The sequence below is a fragment of the Geotrypetes seraphini genome, chromosome 5, assembly GCF_902459505.1.
Source record: "Geotrypetes seraphini chromosome 5, aGeoSer1.1, whole genome shotgun sequence".
Classification (NCBI taxonomy): domain Eukaryota; kingdom Metazoa; phylum Chordata; class Amphibia; order Gymnophiona; family Dermophiidae; genus Geotrypetes; species Geotrypetes seraphini.
In genome coordinates, this window is record NC_047088.1 from 246,292,281 (window position 1) to 246,316,935 (window position 24,655).

Below are 24,655 nucleotides of genomic sequence, written 5' to 3' on the forward strand. Positions count from 1 at the left end.
ACCCTACATCATGACTTGGCTCCCTCGGATTATTTCCTGTTCCGAGTTTTGAAGAAACCTCTCTGTGGACAGCGGTTTTCAAGTGATGAAGACGTCAAGGACGCTGTAATGTCCTGGTTTGAAGGACAAACAGAATAATTCTTTTCAAAGGGGTTAAAGTCATTGCAGGAAAAGTGGAATAAGTGTATGGAGCTATCAGTGTATGGACTATATTGAAAAAAGTTTTGTAAACGCTTTTCTTTTCTTATTGAGGTAGATAAATTATTGAATGCCTCTTGTATCATTTGATGAAGATGTTATGAATGAACACATAAACGGGCTCTCCAAGGAACTGGAGACAATATCTCCTCAATTTATAAATTGGAGAATGGATGGGGGAGGGGGGTACTGGACTATATTCTTTTCTGTGGTACAGTCTGGATCACCATGATGAAAACAACATGTGTGATCTGGACTCTTGTTAGGGGAAGGAATGCGTTATTTGATGATAAACATAGCTAGTTTATCATGCTTATATATGGACCTATTGTTTTCTATATTTTTCAATAAAAATATCTTTAGAAAGGGACCTTCTTACTAACAGAATTTAAAATGTGGTGAACTATCCTAAGAAACTGTTTGAAGTGTTAAGTCCTTAACTTGAAAAGTTCGTTGGGCAAAGCCCTTTAACCGATCATGGCCTTTGTATATGATCTGAGGGACCTGCCAGCGTTCCCTAGGAGCCACGATAGACGAGATTCCTTTAAGGAATTACAGGTGTTTTAATATCATGGGGCTGGTACGAGGGGTTGGAGTGAAAGATGGTGCTTGGACGCCTGTTTGCAGGGCTTGTGCAAAGAACAATGTAATGCACAACTTTTGAACCAGCCCAGACGCATCCTTTGGAAAAAGATCCACAATTAGAAAACCCTGGGAACTTCCACTCAATTCCTAAATTATCTTTTTTTTTTTTTTTGTAAAATCATTGAGAAACATGTTTTGTATCGACCTGGAAAATATTTTTGGAGAGACATTCCATTCAAGATAGTTTCCATGGGCACAACACTAAAACTCTCTTGGTTTCAGTGTTTTTAATACCATGGAATGGCATTTACTGTAGATTAGAGTAATTTTATCCTATTCCTCTCTCTCTCTGTTTCATCTGCATTTTCTATTGTGGATTATGTAATCATGTTCTAAAGGCTTATTGTACTTGAGTTTTCTGGAACTATGTTGCAGTAGTTTTAATCCTTTCTTTACAGGATAGCCATACAGTGTTCCCCCCCCCCCCAAAATTTGTATTTGGCGGTTCGCGGTCCCGGTCATTCGCGGTATTTTCCAACCACGAATGACCGGGCAGGAGAGGGCAGCCGGGGCACCGGCGAGTGAAGGAAATCACTCGCTATATGCTCCGACCGCCTCTTCCTGTACTAAAGTTGGGCCTTACCAATCAGGAGCTGTGAAAAGTTAGAAGCTCCCCGTTAGCAGCTCCACATACAGTTCAAACTCCTCTTACTGTTCTACAAGTGTATTCGTTCTACAGCTCCTCAATTTCTCTTCCTATACTCCACCCTGGCAATACTTCTACTCGACCCATTTCTGGTAGGCCGCACCTTCAAAAAAGATATAAAAAGGATGGAATCGGTCCATAGGAAGGCTACTAAAATCGTGCGTGGTCTTCATCATAAGGCGTACGGGGACAGACTTAAAGATCTCAATCTGTATACTTTGGAGGAAAGGTGGGAGAGGGGAGATAACCGAGGAACATAAGAATTGCCGCTGCTGGGTCAGACCAGTGGTCCATCGTGCCCAGAAGTCCGCTCATGATAGAGACGTTTAAAAACCTACGTGATGTAAATGCGCATGAGTCGAGTCTCTTTCATTTGAAAGGAAACTCTGCAATGAGAGGGCATAGGATGAAGTTAAGAGGTGACAGGCTCCGGAGTAATCTAAGGAAATCCGTTTTTTACAGAAAGGGTGGTAGATGCGTGGAACAGTCTCCCAGATGAGGTGGTGGAGACAGAGATTGCGTCTGACTTCAAAAGGGCCTGGGAAAGGCACGTGGGATCTCTGAGAGAGAAAGAGATAATAGTTACTGCGGATGGGCAACTCTATGACCTCACAATGCAAGTGCAAAGAGCCTTAGCCTATAGGAAGAGGAGATGCAAATGTTAAGAACCTTAGCCAATAGGGAGAGGAGGAGATAATGGTTGCTGCAGATGGGCAGATTAGATGGGCCGTTTGGCCTTTATTTGCCATCATGTTTCTCTGTTTCTATGCAAGCCCACTTTTGTGAAGCTGCGTTTTAAGTCCTACCCTGCCAACTTGTAAAGCTCCCATATCTGTTGCAATTCTCTCTTACTACCCTACCCCATCCACCTCTTAAGTCCCCTTGTAATTCCCAGTTAAGTATCATGTATAAATTCACCTTTGTCCTCTGTCATAATTAGACTGTAAGCTCTTTCGAGCAAGGACAGTCTCTTGCGTGTTTAATGTACAGCGCTGCATGCATCTGGGAGCGCTTCAGAAGTAAACAGTAGCAGTAGTAGCATCCTTCCATACCCCATACCCCACTGCCCAGGTGTCTAGAAATTTTAAGGAATACATCCTGCTCATGCTCGACACAAACGTTTTACCTTGCATGCCACCTAAAAAGAACAGAGCCGTCTACTCGGATTCCAAACATGGAAGACTGGGGGGAGGAAGCGCATTACCTTGCTTTCTTCGAACTTCTCTCCAGGCTGATAGTGGTCGTAACCTGGGCTGCCGTTGGAGGTAGATATCTTCAGGGGTGGCAAGTACGGGTTTCGGCTTGTGCCCTTCGGAGACTTCTCAGACCCCACTGGGGTGGAAGAGAGGGGCCTGCTGTTGGACGGCGGAACCCTATTAGCCTGCGATCTCATTACGGCCGTGCCTTCTTTCCGTTGGTATTCTATTGGCGATTGCAGAGCTGTAAGAAATGGGTCAGAGTTCACATCTATAGAGTCAAACAGCCGCTATCGTTCACGAGCCGCGTACAATTAGAAACAAATGCGAAAACGTGGTTTAAAGTCAAGACAAGGCATAGGCATGTTTCTTCAAATTTAGTAACTTCCAAAGAGATGTACGAGGCACCTGATCCTTTTTTTTTTTTTAAGTTTAGCTTTCAAATTACCTTTCAGGGAAGTAAATAATTGGTTATTAACTCAAACAGACAAAATAAAAAATAATCATGTAGAAATCTCGCGTGCGATCTCATATCCTGCCAAATCCTCATTAATTAAGAGGTTCTAGGCGGGTTACAGGCAGCATATGGTTACATATAATTTTGTGTAGAGTTAAATATGTTACAAAGAATTATACATAAGAACATAAGAAGTTGCCTCTACTGGGTCAAACCAGAGGTCCATCGCGCCCAGCGGTCCGCTCCTGCGGCGGCCCCTCAGGTCTGTGACCTGTGAAGTGGTCCCTGACTATTCCTATAACCTATCTCTACTTCTGTCTGTACCCCTCAAGTTATTAAATTGTTATCAAATTATACATACAGTCTGAGGCAATATATCAAAAATAGCGGCCGACCACAAAAGCTCTACAAATACGATTTTTGTAGTGTCAAAGTTACAACGATGCCTGTCGCCCTTCACTGATAAGCGTCAGCTGCTTCCTGTTCTGTAGTAACCCTGGTAACCTGCGCACCTCAACAGGCAAAGCATTTCACAAGCAAACTCCTTGAATATAAAACATAGATTCACGGTACAGTTGACTACACCCCTGAATTTCTACAAAAAAACCCCCAAGATTAGTGGGTTTTAAAAATTTCTCCTTTACAGCTGGATCTTAATTAACAGTAGGTAGAATTACTTAGGGCTCCTTGAGCAGGTGGTAGTTTTTCGGCTAGCGTGCGCTAAAAACGCTAGCGCACTTTTGTAAAAGGAGCCCTTAAAGTTTTGGGGGACTGCAAGGAGGCTCTGCCCAATATTGAGGAAATTTATGGATTAGTCAACAGCTGCCAAAATGACTACGAATTCCATCAGAATTTGCCGCCGCCACCTTCGCTGCCTCATCTATGATTTATCGTGGGGGGAGTGTGTAGCACAGCCTTTAGGACTACGGCTTCAGCACCCTGAAGCTGTGGGTTCAAATCCCATGCTGCTCCTTGTGACCCTGGGGAAGTCACTTAATCCCCCATTGTCCCAGGTACATTAGGTAGAGTATGAGCCCACCGGGACAGATAAGGAAATATGCTTGAGTACCTGAATGCAAACCACTTAGGCTATAAGTGGTATAACTCAGCGTTATTAAAAACAAATGCTAATCCAAAATATGACGAGACCAGTAAAATGGCCTTTTGCTGTGCGGGGGGTCAAATTGTGGAACTCGCTTGTCGGTCAATTACAAAAATGTTATGACAAGGGTAATTTCAGAAAACTATTAAAAATGCAGTTATTTGTTAATGCATTTTTCTAGGAACTGATCTTTGTGATTGTTCTTTTGATGGGCACTTCACGTGATTTTCTGACAATTATATGTTAATGTTTGATTTTATTTGTTTTATTGAATTATGTATGTAATGATATGTAAACCATTTAGGTTTAAACGGTATATAATAACTTTAATGTGCTCCTCGCAACCCCGTCAGCTCTCCCGATGATGTCACTTCCGGGTGCCATTTATAGGAAATGATATCAGTGGGAGAGCTGATGGGGTTGTGAGGAGCACATTAAAGTTATTATATACCGTGGGCAGTGGGGAAGGGGGGGGAAGAAAAGGGCAGTTGGGGAAGAGAAGGGAAGGGGGAAAAGAAGGGAAGGGGAAGAGAAGGAAAGGGGGAAGAGAAGGGCAGTGGGGGAAGAGAAGGGCAGTGGGGGAAGAGAAGGGAAGGGGGAGAGAAGAGGGAAGAGAAGAGAAGGGAAGGGAGGAAGAGAAGGGGGAGAGAAGGGAAGGGAGGAAGAGAAGGGAAGGGAGGAAGGGGGAGAGAAGGGCAGTGGGGGAAGGGAAGGGGGAGAGAATGTCAGTGGGGGAAGAAAAGGGAAGGGGAAGGGGGAAGAGAAGGGAAGGGGGAAAGAAGGGGGATGAGAAGGGCAGTGGGGGGAAGGGGGGATCAGGGGTGGAGACATGGGCGGGATGCCACCTTCCCGGGCGTCTCTCACCCTCACTACGCCACTGATAAGGCACACAAGAGCTGTGCATGTGCCCTTTTCATTATTATCTGTCCTGTTTGACTTACCTACACCATCTCCCTTGGGAAATTTCAGGCTGTTTAATAACATAATAATAATAACTTTATTCTTATATATCCCCAGACCACGGATGGTTCTAGGCGGTTCACAACAAGTAAGCTAAACATTCAAAAATATAGAATTCATAAAAGTACATCAGTTTCCTAAAAAGTATAAACAGTACATAATTATATTTTAAAAGAGATTAGACAGCTTAGGTTACAAATTTGTCAAATAGTTGTGTCTTTAATAATTTTCTAAAAGAGTAGTAAGATGGGACTCCTGGCATGATTTTACCAAACTAGACATTCATTTTGGCTGCCTGAAAAGAGAGGGTCCTCTCGAGAAATCTCATAAAACGACACAATTTAACGGAAGGATAAGAAAATAAATGAACTCTACGTGTGAGCACATTCAAATACAAAAACAGAAACCAAGCTCAAGAAAACCACAATAGGAGAGAACCTTCCCATTTCTCCTAACCTTGGTCACGCGTTATGTTCCCAGAATGTTATCTGCCCTTACCCAATCTTATAACTACTTTGGAATCAGAGCTCTTTTCTTGCATGAAATGCTTTTTGACGTTTTAAGGTCCAAGACAAAACAGGTATAAAGAATGAAACAACCATAAGCATAATACAATAAGCATTCTGTCAAATAGCTCTAAACAAAGATTTTTAGGATTTTGCTAAAATATTTATCTTTATTTGAAATGAATACGAATAAAAAAATAAATAAAATGTTTCAGCACTAAATTCTCTACCAAAAGGCATTTGGTTGAAACTTATCAATTCATAATTAATGTTTCTAATGTATCAATTCATAATTAATGTCCAAGCACCAATTTAATCGCAATGGCATGCACTGCCAGGCAAAAGACCTGTGTTCAGTCAGTCTCCAGCTTTAAGTCTCTGCCATAATAATAATAATAATAATAATAACAGCTTATATACCGCAATACCGTGAAGTTCTATGCGGTTTACAAAAGATTAAGCAAAGGTACAAATTGACTGACTTCAAGAGGGGAAGAAGAAAGAGAAGTAATTAGACAGGAAATTCATTGTTGAGGAGAAAAGTGATCAAAAGGACAGTAGGTCGCTATTGAGAGGAAAGAGATAAGTGGATAATGGTAGAATTCACACAACCTAAGTCAGAAGGCATCATAGTAATTGTGCAATGGTGACTTCTAGTGGTCAGATTGAGGGCATATAACGGCAGGGCTTCAAAGGATACAACATTCCCAGTTGAGGGCTGTCCATGCAATGACTTGAGTAAAGCAATGGTTCCCAAACCTATCCAGGAAGGCCCTTAGCCAGTTGGGTTTTCAAGATATCCACAATGAATAAGCCCGAGAAACATTTGCATGCACATTCTTTGAGCCGTTCCCGTTGCAGTCTCGTGAGACCACGGGAACGCACAGCATGGCAGAAGTGTAGGAAGATCGCTCTTGCCCGCGTCACCGCTAGACCACCAGGTAAGGACTGGGGTGGGTTAGAGTCGGCCCAAAAGTTATTTGTGAATTTTCCTTATTCGCGGGCCGGCTCTGGCCCTAACTCCCGCGAATAGAGAGGGAGGAGAGTACTTACTTCAGACAGGTTACTCACCATTTAAAAAATCTCTCTGGGTGTCCAGAACTTGATTGATGTCCTGTACCCATGCCTGTTTGATTTCAGAATTGGCAGCCTGTAAGATGACTCTCTCGGATGTTTCTCGGCTCATGAGAACAAACTTGCAGGGGTCATTATCCACATTCTCTTCCATGACGAGGTAATTCATCTACAATAGATCAAACAGGACCCTAAATGCAGAAATATCCATGAAAGCAAAGCGCTCTTCGTGAGCTAAAAATTTCTCTGCACTTTGCTTTCTTCCCAGTAAATTTTAATCAACTAAAGTCACAAAGTCAACTGCACATTATACTAAGAAGGTTCTCTTTAACCCAGGAAGGTACATTAGGCTCAAAGTCAAATCAGATCTCATCCCCCTGAAGTGTACAATTCTGGAGGCCTCACCTTCAAAAAGATATAGAAAGGATGGAGTTGTTCCAGAGGAAGGCTACTAAAATGGTGTGTGGTCTTCATCATAAGGCGTATGTGGACAGACTTAAAGATCTCAATCTGTATATTTTGGGGGAGAGGGGAGATATGACAGAGACGTTTGTAAATGCGCATGAGTCGAGTCTCTTTCAATTGAAAGAAAACTTGATGAAGTTCAGAGGTGATAGGCTCCGGAGTAACATAAGGAAATACTTTTTTTACAGAAAGGGTGGTAGATGCATGGAATAGTCTCCCGGAAGAGATGGTGGAGACAGAGACTGTGTTTGAATTTAAGAAATCCTGGGATAGGCATGTGGGATCTCTCGGAGAGAGATGGTTACTATGGATGGGCAGACATGATGGGCCATTTGGCTTTTATCTGCCATCATGTTTCTATGTTATTTGAATTTACATTTGAAGGTACACTCTCTCCACCGACATAAAATAAAAAAATCTCATCTCTGACTGGAGATTTAAAGCTCCATTTCAGGTAGAATATAGAAATCATAACTGATACATGTACAGGTCTGGTTTTATTTTAAGAAAAGGATCTACTGACAGAGCTAATTCTAAAATGCATTTAGGAATAGAGCAGCAAACCTTCCCCATGCTGCACAGCTTCTGCCCCGCCTCCAATCCAGCATCTCCCCCCCTCCCTCCTTTGATCTAGTCTCTCTCTCTGCCCTTCTCTGTAACCTTCTTCTTCTTCTCCCCTGCACCCCCTCTCCCACACAAACCTATAATCCTGTAAACAGCGTGTGAAATGCAGTAGCAGCAGCAGCCTGAAAACAAGCTCCCTCTGCCAAGTCCTGCCTTCTCTGATGCAATTTCCTGTGGGTGGGACCCAGGCTACTGGTAATTCACACACATTTCATAGGACCACAGGGGGAGGAGCAAAGAATGAATGATGCTGGACCCATGGGAAAGGGGTTTGTGGAGGCAGGAAAGAGAGACCAAATCAGGGGGGGGGGGTGGGTGCGGGGGTTAGAGATGCTGGGATTCAATATGCTTTAAGTGAAGTTCTGCATTAGCACATACAGCCCTTTTACAGAAAATACTGTTTCAGCTGCAAAAACGTGTTAAAATTATATGGAAGTGCTTATTGGTCTGTTATTTTTCTAAATTAAGCAACCACAGGCCTCGTATAGGTACCCTGTGGCTGGTTATGTGCACAGGAGGCAGGGCAGAAAAACACCATTAAGTAAAAAGAGAGTAAATAGCACAAACCGAAATTCCTGCTTTACCAGTCCATTCAGGGTTCTGGGACACTGCCAGCTTCTACCGAACAATCAACCAGAGAGAGGGACAAGCTGTTTCGCCCTACTCCCAGCTGCTTCCTTCCCCGTCTCACTCCGACTGCTTTCTCCCTCTACACCATGGGTGTCAAACTCAATCCCATAAGGGGCCGAAATCTAAAACAGGGCTCCTTTTACAAAGGCGCGTTAGGGCCTTAACACGCGGAATGGCGCGCGCTAGCCGCTACCGCCTCCTCTTGAGCAGGGGGTAGTTTTTCGGCTAGCAGGCGCTAATCCGGTGCGTGCGCTAAAAACGCTAGCGCACCTTCGTAAAAGGAGCCCTCAGTCTTAGTAGAAGTATAGATCCTTCCTCGCCCCGAGACACCTGTGGCGCGGTCAGGCACTTCTGTGGAGCGCCCTACTCCAACCTAGCTTTTACACTGGGACTGGGTCCTTCTGTCTGCAAATGGGTACTGGGGCAGCATGGTGAGGAGCTTGGAGCGCCACTGGGACCGGGGCTGCACAGTCAGGCACTTAGTTGCGACACAGTCACCGAGGGCCACGTAGAACTGCCAAGCGGGCCGGATTTGGCTCCCGGGTCTTGCGTTTGACATGGGTGCTCTAGGGTGCTCTACAAATGCTCTCATGTTGAAAAAAATCTTTGAATCTTTCAAAAGAGCCAATAGAAGCTCTCTGCTCTGGAGGAGTCCACCTACTGGGCATGATAGCCTCCTCGTTGCTATGACATCAGAAGTCCGTGTGCTGAATTTCTACACTCTGATTCTGCGGTGGTATAGAATTCCTACGAGTGTCTGAGCAATTACCGCCGCTGCCAGCGCTAAAACTCGTGCTATGTGTTTGTAAAAGAGGAGGGGTGGGGTAGTTTTTATTGATTTTATATGGATTGCCAGCTTCACATAACAATTATATATTTTAATTTTAATGTGGTTTCTTATATACCGCTAAATCTCCCTTAAGCAACTCAATAAACATTCCCATAATCTTTTGTAAGATTTTAACACTGTACTTGTATTACGCGACTCATTGGCAAGGTGCTAGTTTTGGTTCTGTAATACATTTACTGCCCATTTCCCCAGGGGTGCTTGCTGTACCTACTTGAATTAGAAGTTCAGGATAGCCAGATAGAAGCCACTTTTTCTCTACTTAGAAACAATTTAATCACTTCAGACAGAAAACTCCCTCGCGTCAAACGCCACCTGTCTTTTTCAAGAGAGGGTAAAGCTTGTAGAATTTACATTTTACTTGGGCAAGAGATCTGATTCTGAGCTTGCATCAGATTCAGTTTTGCTCTTTTCAGATCAACTTCCTTAAAACAAAATCAGTTGACAAGCCAAGGTCATTAAGAGCTTATATCCCCAAACTCAGTTTATCAGTGAGAATATAATTCTGAGCAAAGATCTATTCATACGATTGGCTGCCATGTCCCCCCCCCCCCCCCGCCTTCCCTCTTCTCCTGTCTTACCTTTATACTCCTCTTAAACATGTAGCCGGGCGTTAACGATCCTTTCCTGAGCAGCTCACTGAAGATGACAATCTGCTCGAAGAGGAAGACCCTGCGTTCTTTCGTCCGGGACTGCATCCCCAAGTCCTGTTCGATGACGTAGAACGTGTCTTGCTGCAGGAGCTTCCCCTGAGCGGTCAGTTTGCCCTGTAAGAAATAAGGAAGATGTACAGTGAAGATGGGGATTTTGGAAACAAGAACATGGCGTCGTGGAGCCTGGCTCATCTGCTGTGGCCTGTCCAAGAAGGTTCCAGGGAAGTCCAACTTTTGGCCCAATCAACAGGCTCCAATGTAAATCCAACTTTCCTTCTCTCTCTAAATCATTCACTTTCAAGAGCATTTTCTAACATGACCATCATCATTCCTAGCTGTCAAGTTGACTAAAAACATTTTATCAATTTATGGACCTCAACATTGGTAACTTTGGTTCAGCTGAAAAAGTGGCAAATGAGCTTCAACATAGGGAAATGCAAGGTCATGCATGTTCACTTACAAAATGGGGGGATCACTGCTAGGGGTAAGTAACCTTGAAAGAGACCTGGGAGTGATGGTAGACAAAACATTGAAGGCGTTGGCACAGTGCGCCACAGCCTCAAGGAAAGCAAACAAAATGTTGGGTATCATTAAAAAGGGTATCACGACCAGGACGAAGGAAGTCATCCTGCCACTGTATCGTGCAATGGTGCGCCCGCATCTGGAATACTGTGTCCAGTACTGATCGCCATACCTCAAGAAGGACATGGCAGTACTTGAGGGAGTCCAGAGAAGAGCAACTAAGCTGATAAAGGGTATGGAAAATCTCTCATATACTGACAGACTAAAAAAGTTGGGGCTGTTCTCCCTGGAGAAGCGGAGACATGATAGAAACCTTCAAGATCCTGAAGGGCATAGAAAAAGTAGACAGGGACAGATTTTTCAAATTATGGGGAACCACAAGTACAAGGGGGCACTCGGAGAAATTGAAAGGGGACAGGTTTAGAAGAAATGCTAGGAAGTTCGTTTTCACCCAGAGGGTGGTGGATACATGGAACACGCTTCCGGAGGCTGTGGTAGGCAGGAGCACGTTACAGGGCTTCAAAGAAGGTTTGGATAGGTTCCTAGAGGACAAAGGGATTGAGGGGTACAGATAGGAGTAGAGGTAGGTTATAGGGATAGGAGTAGAAGTAGGTTATAGAAATAGTCAGGGACCACTGCTCAGGCAATAGGCCTGATGGGCCGCCGCGGGAGCGGACCGCTGGGCGAGATGGACCTCTGGTCTGCCTCAGCGAAGGCAACTTCTTATGTTCTTAAGATTAACAAGGTTCCCAATTTTTTGAAAGACCACCACCCGTGGACATGTTCAGCACATTAAATAAGCAAATATAGGGGGTCATTTACAAACAGATCATTCAAGTTAACACTGCACATGTAAGTGTGTGTTTTTTGCTGTTGCCATGTGCTATTAGTCAATTTGATTGGATTGAATTCCAGTATTTATATCCTGCTCAACTATCGGGTTCAAAGTGGGTTACCCCATAAAGACCCAGAGTAAGATGCCATAACCTAGTGTCTCCTAAATGTCCTGCACTATACACACTTCCTAAAATTCATAAGCGTCTGGATCATCCCCCCCGGGAGACCAACTGCATCTGGGAGAGGCTCCCTTCTCGAACCCCTCTCAGATTTTGCGGATCATTTTTGACAACCACTTGTCAAACCTTTTCAGATGTTAAAGATAACACACGTTTTTTTTTGTGCAAAATTATGAACATCTCTTTTACAGGCTCGGCTGAAGTAAGGATGGTTGACAATGGATGTTCACAGTCATTGTACATTGTCATACCTCAAGATAAAGCCTTAGATCTACGGACAGTGTTTTTTTGGATCAGCGTTCTGATTCACCTAGCGTGCCAACTGACTTGATTAAATTAGCTACAATAGCCATGTGTGAAAATGTCTTCATCTTTGAGGGTATTGAATAATAATAGGAAGATACATAGTGATATTCTGTGAACAACTCTCAATTATTTAACTACTAAATTTCACAGTTACTATTTCTTTATATCTTTTTCATTTAATAGATATATATCTAAAATTTTTTTTTTTTTTTTTTCCCCGACGAAGTAGACGAAACTCGAGTCGGGGGGACGGAAATCGATGAGGATAAAAACAATCACCTTTGGATTTTAATCTTCACTGTATTTGTTTGAACACAGTCACTATTGAGATTTAACAAGACCAAGTTCAACAACAAAAACCTCTCCATTCAGATAAGTACAAATATAATAACTGAATAGGTTTAAGATCATTCAGGGAGGGTCGGGGACAGGTGGTTGCAATGATGGTCCCCTTGTTAAACTCATGGTAGTGACTTCACTATTTATTGGGTTAAAGGTCTGAGCACATCACCGTAAAAAAAAAAAAAAAAAAAAAGTTCATCTTTGAGGGGAAATATTATATTTAGAAAAAACATCAGGGGTTGCTATGGGTGTTACCATGGCTCCTTCTGTTGCTAATCTTTTTATGATTAATTTTAAGAACCAGTGGGGGTTAAGGACTCTCCCTTTAAAAAGCATGTCCTGCAATGATTGGGGTACATTGATATTTTCGTTTTCTGGACGGGTGAGCATGCTGCCCTTCTTCAGTTTGTTCAATGGCTTAATAATCGCCATCCTAAAAATTAAGCTTTCTATGCAAAGTAGTGCTACAGATATTTATTTATTCAATTTTCTATTCTGTTCTCCCAGGGGAGCTCAGAATGGTTTGCATGAATTTATTCAGGTACTCAAGCATATTTCCCTGTCAGTCCCGGAGGGCTCACAATCTATCTAATGTACCTGGGGCAATGGGGGATTAAGTGACTTCCCCAGGGTCACAAGGAGCAGCTTGGGTTTGAACCCACAAACTCAGGGTGTTGGGGTTGTAGCTTTTACCACTGCGCCACTCTAGAAATCAAAATGTAGCAGAAGTGAGCCAAGTATAGGACAATCAAGCCATTGTGACATCACTGATGAGGTTGGCTCTCAGGCATTGGTGGAATGAGGCATTGTGATGTCACAGTACCAGCTCTGGTTATCAGAGGCTGAAGCTTTTCACACTATTTATTTATTCAATTTTCTATTCCATTCTCCCAAGGGAGCTCAGAACGGTTTGCATGAATTTATTCAGGTACTCAAGCATTTTTCCCTGTCTGTCCTGGAGGGCTCACAATCTATCTAATGTGCCTGGGGCAGTGGGGGGATTAAGCGACTTGCACAGGGTCAAAAAGAGCAGTGTGGGTTTGAACACCGGGGGGGGGGGGGAGGGGGGGGGGGGGGCAGGCCAAAAGGCAAGACACAACATGGAGGGAGGGAGACAACAAAGGTAGGGGGAATGATTTTAGTTTTGAATTTAGTGATTGATTTACATCTGCTGTCTATTCAGGAACAAATGCATTTGTTTCTTTTCCTCTGGAGTTGTACTGCATGCAGAGTCTTGCATCTTAGGGTTTGCTTGTATATATTAGTACTTTTAGTTTTTGGTCCCATATTTGCATAGGGGTTATCTGTGTTCTAGTAGGAATGAATATTGAGAAGCATACAGTGTGCTTTGTGTAGTTTAATTTTGTGGTTAACCATTATGTGTTGTTAATGCAATTATATTGTGTGTGTGTGTATATGTAAGAAAAATGAATGGAAAAAAATGGTGTTACAATTAGTACTATTATGGGGGTGGAGATTGGGTGGAGATGGGCGGGGTCTGGCCCATGACTTAGCCCAGTGTTCTCCAAATGCCGGTCCGCGGACTGGTGCCAGTCCATAAAATAATTATTTTATTTCCGCCGGCCCATAGGTGTCAAAAGGTTGATGAACACTGATCTAGATCTCTGTGTCTGTGACTTAGGGCTCCTTTTACAGGCAGTAGTTTTTCAAGTAGCATGCGCTAATCTGGTGCGTGCACTAAAAACGCTAGCGCACCTTTGTAAAAGGAGCCCTTAATGAACACAGAAGTGCATTGAACAGAGAAGATCTGCAAGCGCCTTTGATGCAACATTGTACCTTACACGCTCACGATTTTTTTCAATTAAGATGTTAAGTCCTAGACCACATTCCTAGAAACAGGAGAAGCGGAGACAGGCAGTTGCAATTACAGGGCAGAGAACAGCAGTGGATTTATAAGCTCAATGCTGTCCACCCCAGAGGATTAAATGCTAATATAAGTTGATAATTTTATTAGTGGCTATACTTTAATGCTTGCAGTACTCGATCAGCAGAGGTGCATTTTGTAATCATGATATTTCATTGAGTTTCAGGGACCTATTTTTTTTTAGAGAATGAAGCTTAACCAGAGGACATAATTTGAGGTTGAGGGGTGGTAGATTCAAGAGCAATGTTAGGAAATTCTACTTTATGGAGAGGGTGGTGGATGCCTGGAATGCGCTCCCGAGAGAGGTGGTGGAGAGGAAAACGGTGACCGAGTTCAAAGAAGCTTGGGATGATCACAGAGGATTTAGAATCAGAAAATAATATTAAAAATTGAACGAAGGCCACTACTGGGCAGACTTGCACGGTCTGTGTCTGTATATGGCCGTTTGGGGGAGGTTGGGCTGGGGAGGGCTTCAATGGCTGGGAGGGCGTAGATGGGCTGGAGTAGGTTTTAACAGAGATTTCGGCAGTTGGAACCCAAGCACAGTACCGGGTAGAGCTCGCCCAGAAATAGCTAAGAAGAAAAAAATTTAAATTGAATCAGGTTGGGCCGACTGGATGGACCATTCGGGTCTTTATCTGCCGTCATCTACTATGTTACTATGTAACCCTGCCATGATTGGCCTGCTGATTGCTAGGCGTACCAATCATAGGCTGGATTGCTCCGATTGGTCCCCCCTCAGCTTTTAAGAATGCTAAGGTGCCATGTTTTGTGTGTTGACAATGCAGAGGAAGCAATCTCTGTTCAGCGAGTAAAGGACCAGAATTGCAATAGCTTTTTTTTCTTTTAGCTCTATTTCTCACGCTATGCCGTTGTCTTTTACAGGTGTGGTAGCTAGGTTCATTTTGTGGACCTGGAGAAGTAGGGCCTTAAGCCACGAAACGATCGTCGACTGCCCATAGCATATCTAGTGAGATTAAGGGCTCCTTTTGCTAAGGTGCGCTAGCGTTTTTAGCGCACGCAGATTAGCGCGCGCTACGCGGCTAGAATGCCAGCTCAATGCTGGCGTTAGCGTCTAGCGCGCACGGCATTGTAGCGCGCTATTCCGCGCACTAATGCCCTAACGCAGCTTAGTAAAAGGAGCCTTAAGTGCTATTTCCTTGCTTTTTACACAATTACGTATGTTTTTCGGTGAAAGTTTTTTATGCCTATGATGTTGGATTGGTAGAGCTTTTTTTTTTAACCTCACCAGCAATCGGAGGCTTTTTCTTTTACCTTTAATTGCAATAGCGGTGTTTAACTTATTTCTGATTAATGGAGTGGTGTGTGTGTGTGGTTTTTTTTTTGTTCTGTAGTTTTATAACCTACATGAAGAAATGTCCTAAAATTCTGCACCTGCAGCACAATATAAAGCAGGTCTGCCTGTGCCATTTCTGAATTTTATTTGTGCTTTTTTGCGTGCGTGCGTGTCTGTCTGTCTGTCTGCATGCATCGTGAGGAATCCCCCCCCTGTGATGTTTCAAGGCAGTGGTGACTACACTATGTTGCTTCTGCCCAACATAAGGCCCCTGCAGCCTTCAGCGCCTGGTATTCCCCCCGTCCAGGTACTAGCCAGGTCTGAGCCTGCTTAGCTTCCAAAAAGATAACTTTTCACAGCTCTCCAAAAGGTTAACAGTCCATCCAATGACGTAACAGTAAAAGGAACATCCGTTATTTTCCTATGGCTCTGTATGCATTACCTCGAAGCCTTGAAGGCGTCCCAGGTTCATCATATCATTGCAACGTTTTGGTACAAGGCACATTAACTCCACTGCTTTCTGTTGACAAAGCAAAAAAAGTGATCAGTTTAGAGAAGGTGGGGTTTGCAAATGAAAACCCAAAATAGGTCACAACTGCCCTTGCCTAAAACGCATGTTAGTTGTGCATCAACAGAATTACAGAATAGTGCAACGCCTTTGTTTATAGCAAATGGGCAGCTGTGGAAAAACCAGTGCTTCCCAAGTCAGGTCTGAAGCATGAGGAAAATGACTGAAACATGTTGCATTGAATCCAAGACTAATGCAGGCGTGGCTTTCACAGCGGTTAATGGATCTGATATGAGGAGGATGAATACAATTACTTAGGTCCGATGCTGAAAGCTCCGACTGGGTTGGGAGCGATTTTTTTTTTTTTTTTTATTGAGTGATGCTCAGCACAATGGCATACAAATCAGGGCTGCCCAAGTCCGGTCCTCGAGATCTACTGGCAGACCAGGTTTTCAGGATATCCACAATGAACATGTATGAGAGAGATTTGCATACCAAAAAGGCAGTGCAGGCAAATCGCTCTCGTGCATATTCATGGTGGATATCCTGAAAACCTGGCCTGCCAGTAGATCTCGAGGACCAGACTTGGGAAGCCCTGATACAGATTATACACACGCTATTTGCGTGGAGCAGCCCTGGTAAAAGGGGATGTAGCCAATTGCATACTAAGGGGGATGGGTCGGTCCACCCCAGGCGCCGTCTTAGTGGGGGCTCTGGCACCTGTCCTCCTTCCCCACCCCTTCCCTCTTTACTGTTCATGGCGCGAGAAGCAACCCCAAACTGCTGCTTGCGCCAGCTCTTCCTCTGAAGTCACTTCCTATACCCGCGCCTAAGAAGTGGCATCGGAGGAAGAGCCGATGCTGGCGCAAGAAGCAGGTCTGGGTTGCTGCTTGCGCCACGAACGTTAAAAGAGGTATGGGGGAAGGGAAAGGGCACGCACGCGCAGTAGGAGGGGGTGGTTGTACAAGAAGGTGGGGGAGGGGCGCCTCACACCTTCACTATGCCACTGGAAGAAGTTGTGCCTAGCGCCTGCTCAAAAAATTCCTTGCTAAGCACAGCTCCTCCCCCATCCCTCTTCTGTTAGCTCCACCCATTTTTTCAGCTCCATTTTCCTGCCACCACTGCTGCTCTCCCTCCTCCCTCTTTATTGCCTCTCTGGAGCTGCGATCAGCTGAGCTGGCAGGGGAATCCCTGATCAGCTGAGCTGGCAGGACTCTCCGAAGCCACCGATCGGCAACTTTGGGGCGTCCCCTGCCGTTCAGCCGACTGCGGTTCCAGAGACTCGACCAAGATAAGCCGGTAGGGAGAGCAGCGGCTGCCTGCTTGGCTGGAGAGGGAAGGCTTCCGGGTCAGCCGCGATCCTCATGTAGGAACCAGAGGCCGCGGCTTTGTGAACAGAAGTGCCACTGAGAGAGCCGGCCAGAGGACGTAAACACCCACGGGAGGCACGAAGGGTCAGGCTGCCGTGTCAGCCGTGAGTTGTAGCTTTGCAAAGAGAACAGTGATGGGAGGAGGGAGCCAGCCATAGGAGGTAAACACCCGTGGGAGGCGGCACGAATCTGGGACGCAGAACGGAGGAAAAGACGACGAGGCGCATATTGTGACATGGAAAGCAGGAGGAGGAGGGTCGCGTTTGGGCAGGAAGGGAGAGGCAGGACCCCGGTTTGTAAGCACGAGTTTGACGTTAACCGGGGACTGCCTGTACATATATGGCCTATTCATTATGGATATCTTGAAAACTTGACTGGCTATGGGGTCTCCAGGAGAGGTTTAAGAAGCCCTGGGTTAACCTGGTCAAGTTGGACTTCAACTGTAATGTTATGGGCTAGAACCCTTGTGACTTCAGACCCGATTTGTAAGGCACTGGTTTTACCACAGTGGCCCTTTTCATAGTAAAGCAGGAACAGGTTTAGAACCCACACTAGGATTCACCAGGTCTGTGCTTCAACCATATTTCATTTCTGCAAGGTGGCATGTCACTACATTGGCACAAAACACTCTCGAATATCCAGTTCCTCACCGAGTATCATGGCAGACAAATAAGTCAAATAAGATTAAACACACTGAATCACCCTTATCTAGAAAGCCCCAAATTTAACTCACCGATAACAAAAACTGTGCCTATGTAATATCCAAGTCTAAACTCTACAGTAGGGTGTATGGAGAGAACACCCACCTCTATGTCCGTACACTCCAGTCCAGCCTTTTCACTGTATCTCAGGAAGTCCTAAAAAGGTGACACAGATGTCATTATCAGAACACACTAAATCCAAAATAAAACCAGTTTATTCTTGAAAAACAAAATATCACAGAAACAAGCTAATAATTTGTTACGATGACCACAATTTATAAATCCAATGAGCATGTAGCTTAGATTTGTACATAGATCTAGTTATCTGTACATTCTGGGAATCTCAGAAGGATTCTGCAACAGGAAAAGTAAAGGTCTTTCATTGTTTTACTGAATTTGGACGTTGTATGTGCTTATGCATGGGTATGTTGGGGTGGGGGGTCTCATTGACCCTGAACATTCATCAACTGTATAGGAGGAGAGAAGAGCTGACAATGCTCCCTAGAATAGCTCAATTCCATTCTTAATAAAAAAAAAAAGTTTATGGTTGTATTTTTGGCCTTACAGATAGTCCTGTGAAGCACCAGTGGGGATGAGATGGCCTGGCAGAAGAGCTTACTTCTGCTACATTAGATCTTCCATAAATGAAAGGCATCTGACCTGCATAAATCAGCCATCTGAAAATCGCTGATGTTCAAATTAGACACTCCTGAGAGGGGGAGGAAAGTCCACACATAGGTGACTTTTTAGATGTTCAAGTGTCCTTCTCGGGGCACCTCTTTAGAACCCTAAAGAAGTTTACCACACAGAAATAAACGCAAAGACCACAGACAAGAAATACCTGTGATTTTGTACCAATGCGGGCAGTTTCAACATTGCTTCCTAAGAATATCCATTCTCGGTGTCAGGTCAAAAGCACGCAGGGACAAAGGCGTGCGCAGACAATTGAGCGCAGTGCGGAGGTGCGCGCTGTAGAAAATTACTGTTTTTAGGGCTCCGACAGGGGGGGGGCGTGGGGGGGGAACCCACCACTTTACTTAATAGAGATCGCGCTGCATTGTGGGGGCATTGTGGGGGGTTGTAACCCCCCACATTTTACTGAAAACTTAACTTTTTCCCTGTTTTTAGGGAAAAAGTTAAGTTTACAGTAAAATGTGGAGGGTTACAACCCCCCAAACCCCCCACAACGCCGGCGCGATCTCTATTAAGTAAACTGGGGGCTCCCCAACAAAACCCCCCGTCGGAGCCCCTAAAAACTGTAATTTTCTTCGGCGCGCGCCTCCGTCTTGCGCTCAGTTGTCGGCGCGCGCCTTTGTCTTTCGCGGGGTTGTCTATGAACCTCCATTCTCTTTTCCTTCTAGACATGCACATGACAGAAAACTTATATCGCCATATCCAATGTAAAATGTTCCGATTGGCCTCCTGGCCACGATTACTGCTAGGTCTCCTAGTGATAAGGTGACATACTGGACCCAGTGCAGAACGATAAAGGGGGCACTTGACTCAATATGCAAATGAGATCTCCAGCAAGTGCTGTTCCCATCACCTCAGTTTACAGGTTATTTTGGACACCAATGAGAACCATAGAAGAACATCTGGATTCTGTGTAATGCAAAGATGTTTGGTGTAACTTGATAGTATCCATTCTAATGAAGGTTGGTTGCGGGATACTGAGGGCACGATTCTATAATTTAGCTTCTCCATTTAGGTGCACTGATGCCATACAATAAGTGCTAATTCCATAATGGCATCTGTGCATCAAGATGCCATGTTAGAATACTACCATAAACCCAACTTTGTGTGCCAAATTTAGGCATGACCATTACCATAGGAGTAATGGATGTGCCTAAGAGCACCATGAAAAGCACACAATATTTAAACAGCTTAACTACAGTATCAACGAAATGCTAATAATACAGCTCTTACTTCTCTCACGCTCTTCTTATGTATTCTAGTCTTGATTACATGTGAACCGAGTCGAGCTCCGTTGGGAGATGACCCGGTATATAAATCGAAGACTAGATTAGATAGTAATCAATAAGCTACATACACATTCCATATGTAGGATGTGTGAAATAACTGCTTTTATGAATACGAAGGTGGTGCTCTTCCAAAGTACAGTATCTGGTGGACTTTAGGACAATCACGGAAGAAAGTAATAGAATCTACAAAACAGACTACCGATATTTCAGGACTACAATTCCGGTGTCAATTTTTACGTGAATCGCACCTATGTAGACACTTTAGGTCATCTAACGCCTCTTCCGGCGTTGGCCATACTTACTTTAGCATGATTCCAGTGCCTTCTATTTAGGATCCGGTAGGTGCTTCAACCTTGCCATTTCTAACGGCGTTCTTCAATTAACTTAGGCGCCGGTAGGGCACTGGTTTTAGAATTTCCCCCTAAACGCCAATTCTACAAGGTTGCTTAGTGCTTTATAGGATAGGGCCTAAGAGTGGATTCCCATGCCAACTTTGAGCACGAGGACTTACGACTGCTGAAACCTGGTATAAATCCTCGTGCCCAACTAATGGCAGTTAGGCATACAAATCTAAGTATTCTATAACACTGAGCTTAATTTCTGAGAATGCCCATGCCCCTCCAATGGCCACATCCCTTTTCAAGTTGCTTGATATTGTATTTCCCCATGTATAGGCTGCAGGAAATGCCGATTTAGGTTTTAAAACTCTTAGATAAGCTGCCCCATGTTACTAGCCGCGGCTTATCTAATCATTTTAAAACCTAAAATGGCCTATACAATGGGGCGGCTGGGGCAGCCTATACATTCCCCCCCCCACCCGGTAAATACCTTCGCTGGGTGCCTTCTGCCTTGTCATGAACAGCGGTGCAGGGCAGGAGCATTCTTTTCAGCATCCAGCCTGCGCTGCTTCCTCAATGCCTGCGTCAGTTTTTGCGAGATTCGCGAGTCCCATGAGAACTGGCACATGCATTAAGGAAGCAGCGCGGGGCCGCCTGGATGCTAAAAAGATCACTCCTACCCTGCACCACTGGCCATGACGAGGCAGGAGACCAGGAGGGAACTGCAGGTACGGGGGACTCTGCGGCTGATCTTCCAATGGGGCGGCTTATCTATGATGTCTTTAGATAGGCCGCCCCATATAAGGAAGCCGCACCCACTGCAGGGGATTGTAAAACCCATGTATAGGCGTGGCCTATACATGGGGAAATATGGTAATAAGCTTAGGCATGGATGTTATAGTGACTAGGCCACATGCACACAAGTCCAAATTGATGCCAAATAAGGTAGCAATGAATTATTTGAGATAACTCGTTAATTTGCGCATGCATCTGCCCTGAACGCCCAAACTTCTGCACTCAATTCTGTGTGTCATATATAGAATCCTAGATGCAAGGGCCTTTCTTTGCACATTAAAGCAGCATGGGCAAAACATAGGCTGCCTCCCACGTAACATGAGCGTCTAATACCCTTGTTACATTTTGAAGCCCCCCTTTACACCATGTCTAGGGCTGGTGCTACTGCCAGGGCCTAGATTTTAGGTGTACCGATGTTGGGTGATGTAAGTATTTTGTATCAGAAACTGGGCACCCAGATGCTTATAGAACAGGTTCTCACTTTGCAGCATTTGGGTGCCCAAAAGGAGATGCCCACTTATGGAATTGTCCCCCTTATTCCCAAATTCTGTATATAGCTCCATACACTGTGCGTGCAAACTGGTCCGCATACCCGATTTGGGCACACAACTTATGGTCATGCCCTTCAACTGCAAACCGCCAAATGACGTTCCTACTTGCACTTCATACCGAACCACTGGAATCGACTGCCCCCCGCAGATCAGATTCCTTGAAGGACTCCTCAACTTTAGGGAAGCAATAAAAACGTACCTCTTCACCAACTCCCCTGCCCATGACCAAAGGATTACACTTCTCTCTCCGTATTCGCGGTTTCGATTATTCACGGTTTTTTAGCTTGCTGGCTCCTCTCCCCCAAATGACGTCAGCTTGCATAGAGAAATCGCCGATTCCAAGCGTTTACGGAGAAAAATCGCCGATTCCCAGGACTTTCTTCACCGTGTGTTACCTCTCCTTCAGGAACAGACCAGGTCTCCCACCATGTTATTCACGTTTTCACCCTATTCACGATGGTTTTTAATAGAAAACAGCGCATAACATGAAAAAGTTATTCGCGGTTTTTCTGTATTTGCGATTCTGCTAATCCCCTATCGCAGCGAATACAGAGGGAGAAGTGTATAAAGAAATGTATATTGATACCCGATCCCAGTATGTGTCATGTTAGGATAAAAACTAGTATCGTAAACTTGAACTGTAACCTGTTAACTGTATATTATATATGTTTAACCAGTAACCCGTTCCGAGCTCTTTGGGGAAAACGATATAGAAAACAAATTGAAATAAATAAATTTGACAAAACCAATGAGCACTGATAATTGGCAATTGATACATCATAACCGATGCTAATTAGCACTAATTAGATGTTGCACGCACAACTTGTTTAGCGCATTCTATAAAGTGGTGGTCAGTTCTAGTGTGTGAATGTCAAAAGAGGGTGTGGCCAGGGAAGGCGCTCGGGCATCCTTAAAGTTATGGACACCATTATAGAAAATGCCCAATCTGCTCACAATTTAAATACCAGGTATTTAGGCCTGGTTTTCCTTGGCTTAAATGGGTGCATTTAAATGTTATACCACATACAGCTGCTAAGCGCGATTCTATATATGGTGCTATATATATATATATATATATATATATATATATATATAATCAGGACTTTAGTGCATTGGTTCATATTTTCTTACATATGTTATGCCACACATAAAAGTTTTGTTCAGGGTGGAAAAGGGGAGAGGAGTTAAGTTCTTAGTATCCAAAAAAACTTCAAAGTTGCTCAGGAACAACAACAACAACAACAACAAAAAAAGACATATTTAATCCCAGTATATCTAATCAAGCATTTGCAGGGATAACATAAAAGGAAAGTAGCTCCGAAATTTTTATCTCCTGCCTTTCTATGGTCTTGGGTTTTCTTTGCAACTTCTGGAAAAATCCATATTTTTTGGCCGACGAATAAGCTTTGAGAGGAACGGAAAAACAAATCTCATTACAGCATTAAGGTTCTGCTCAAATACGATGGATACAATCTCTTCTTGGGAGCTTTCCAAAATTTGAGTTATATTATTTAAATCAAGTGGTTGTGATCTATCAACTCGATTACGTTCAGAAGAATCCAATTTTGGGGAAGATAGCATATTCGATTGACTGGAGGAATCGAGTCCGGGGAAAATTCCAAAATTCTCAATCAAGTATTTTTGAAACATGTCTATTGGTGTAACCACCACTCCTTTAGGAAAATTCAAGATTCTTAAATTGAGTCTTCTATTGAAGTTCTCAATCTGTTCAATTCTTGGTTGTTTTTTTTTTCTTTTCTTTTTCTTCAATGATTGAATACTTGTGAAATAAGTTTGAAAATGCATAAATAAAATTTTTAAAAAAACGAAAAGGGGAGAGGAGGGTGTGGAAACAGGATTAGATGAGCAGTTTGGAAAGAAGACACTTGCAAATGAAGATGACTGCAGATGGAAATTAACCCACTCAACTCACCTTGAGCAGCAGCTGGTATTTCGTTATTCTTTGAATTGGTTTAATCAGAAAGTCACTGATTGTCAGCCTTTGATTTATTTCCTGCTTCACATCCTAAAAGTACAAGAGATGGAGGACTGTTTGAGAATATCCCTGATGAATATGCATGAGAGAGATTTGCATGCCCGTCACCTACATTATATGGAAATCTCTCTCAGGACAGGGTTTCAGCATTTTCTAATTACAGGGTGCATCTCCAACAGCATTATGAAGCCCATGCATGGTTTTATAGAAACTTTGGAGTGAAACCCTGTGGGTGAATGTTCATCCATGTATTGGTTCATTTTAGAGAATGACACGGTGACAAAATTCATCACCGTTCCCATCCCCGTGGATAACCGTGGGAAACCATCTTCATGTCATTCTTTAAGGAGAGAGGGAAGAATCAGAGTATAATTGGGCACAACCACTGACCCGCAAGCTTTGCTTTGAAGAATGCTGGTGTAGAAGGACTGAGGTTGAAACAGACACTACAGAATGACAGTCTCTGGTATCCAGAGCAGATATTGTGATGTCATAATGCCTCATTCCACCAGTGCCTAAGAGCCAATCACATCAGTGATGTCACAATGGCTTCATTATCCTTGGCTCCCATAAGAATCGGAGTATGAATGGCCACAACCACTGACCCGCAAGCTTTGCTTTGAAGAATGCTGGTGTAGAAGGACTGAGGTTGAAACAGACACTACAGAATGACAGTCTCTGGTATCCAGAGCAGATATTGTGATGTCATAATGCCTCAGTCCACCAGTGCCTAAGAGCCAATCACATCAGTGATGTCACAATGGCTTCATTATCCTTGGCTCACATAAACACAGCCACTGATCCACAAGCTTTGCTTTGAAGAATGCTGGTGTAGAAGGACCGAGGTTGGAAATAGACACTAGAAAATGACATGGGATTATTTCCCGTGGTTATCCGCGGGGACGGGAACGGTGATGAATTTTGTCACCCTGTCAATCTCTAGTTCATTTCACAGATGTTTTAAGTCACCCCATCGGAGTCCTTTACATTAGAAGAGCTCAAAATGCATTGCAATCATTTAGGGTCTCCAGTTTAAAGATTGA

The 24,655-nt window shown here is 43.9% G+C and overlaps 1 protein-coding gene across 6 annotated transcripts in view; it reads right to left on the reverse strand.

The window, feature by feature from the left end:
* The window catches only part of KALRN (kalirin RhoGEF kinase), a 1,310,049-nt gene that overhangs the window by 84,103 nt on the left and 1,201,291 nt on the right, over positions 1-24,655 (reverse strand). For all 6 annotated transcript variants that reach the window (XM_033944399.1, XM_033944394.1, XM_033944393.1 and 3 more), the window contains 6 exons: positions 23,550-23,642; positions 18,056-18,106; positions 15,814-15,891; positions 9,932-10,117; positions 6,782-6,953; positions 2,694-2,929 (listed from right to left, as the gene is read on the reverse strand). In XM_033944399.1, coding sequence (XP_033800290.1) covers positions 2,694-2,929; positions 6,782-6,953; positions 9,932-10,117; positions 15,814-15,891; positions 18,056-18,106; positions 23,550-23,642 — 816 coding nt within the window. The remainder of the gene's footprint in view (positions 1-2,693; positions 2,930-6,781; positions 6,954-9,931; positions 10,118-15,813; positions 15,892-18,055; positions 18,107-23,549; positions 23,643-24,655) is intronic.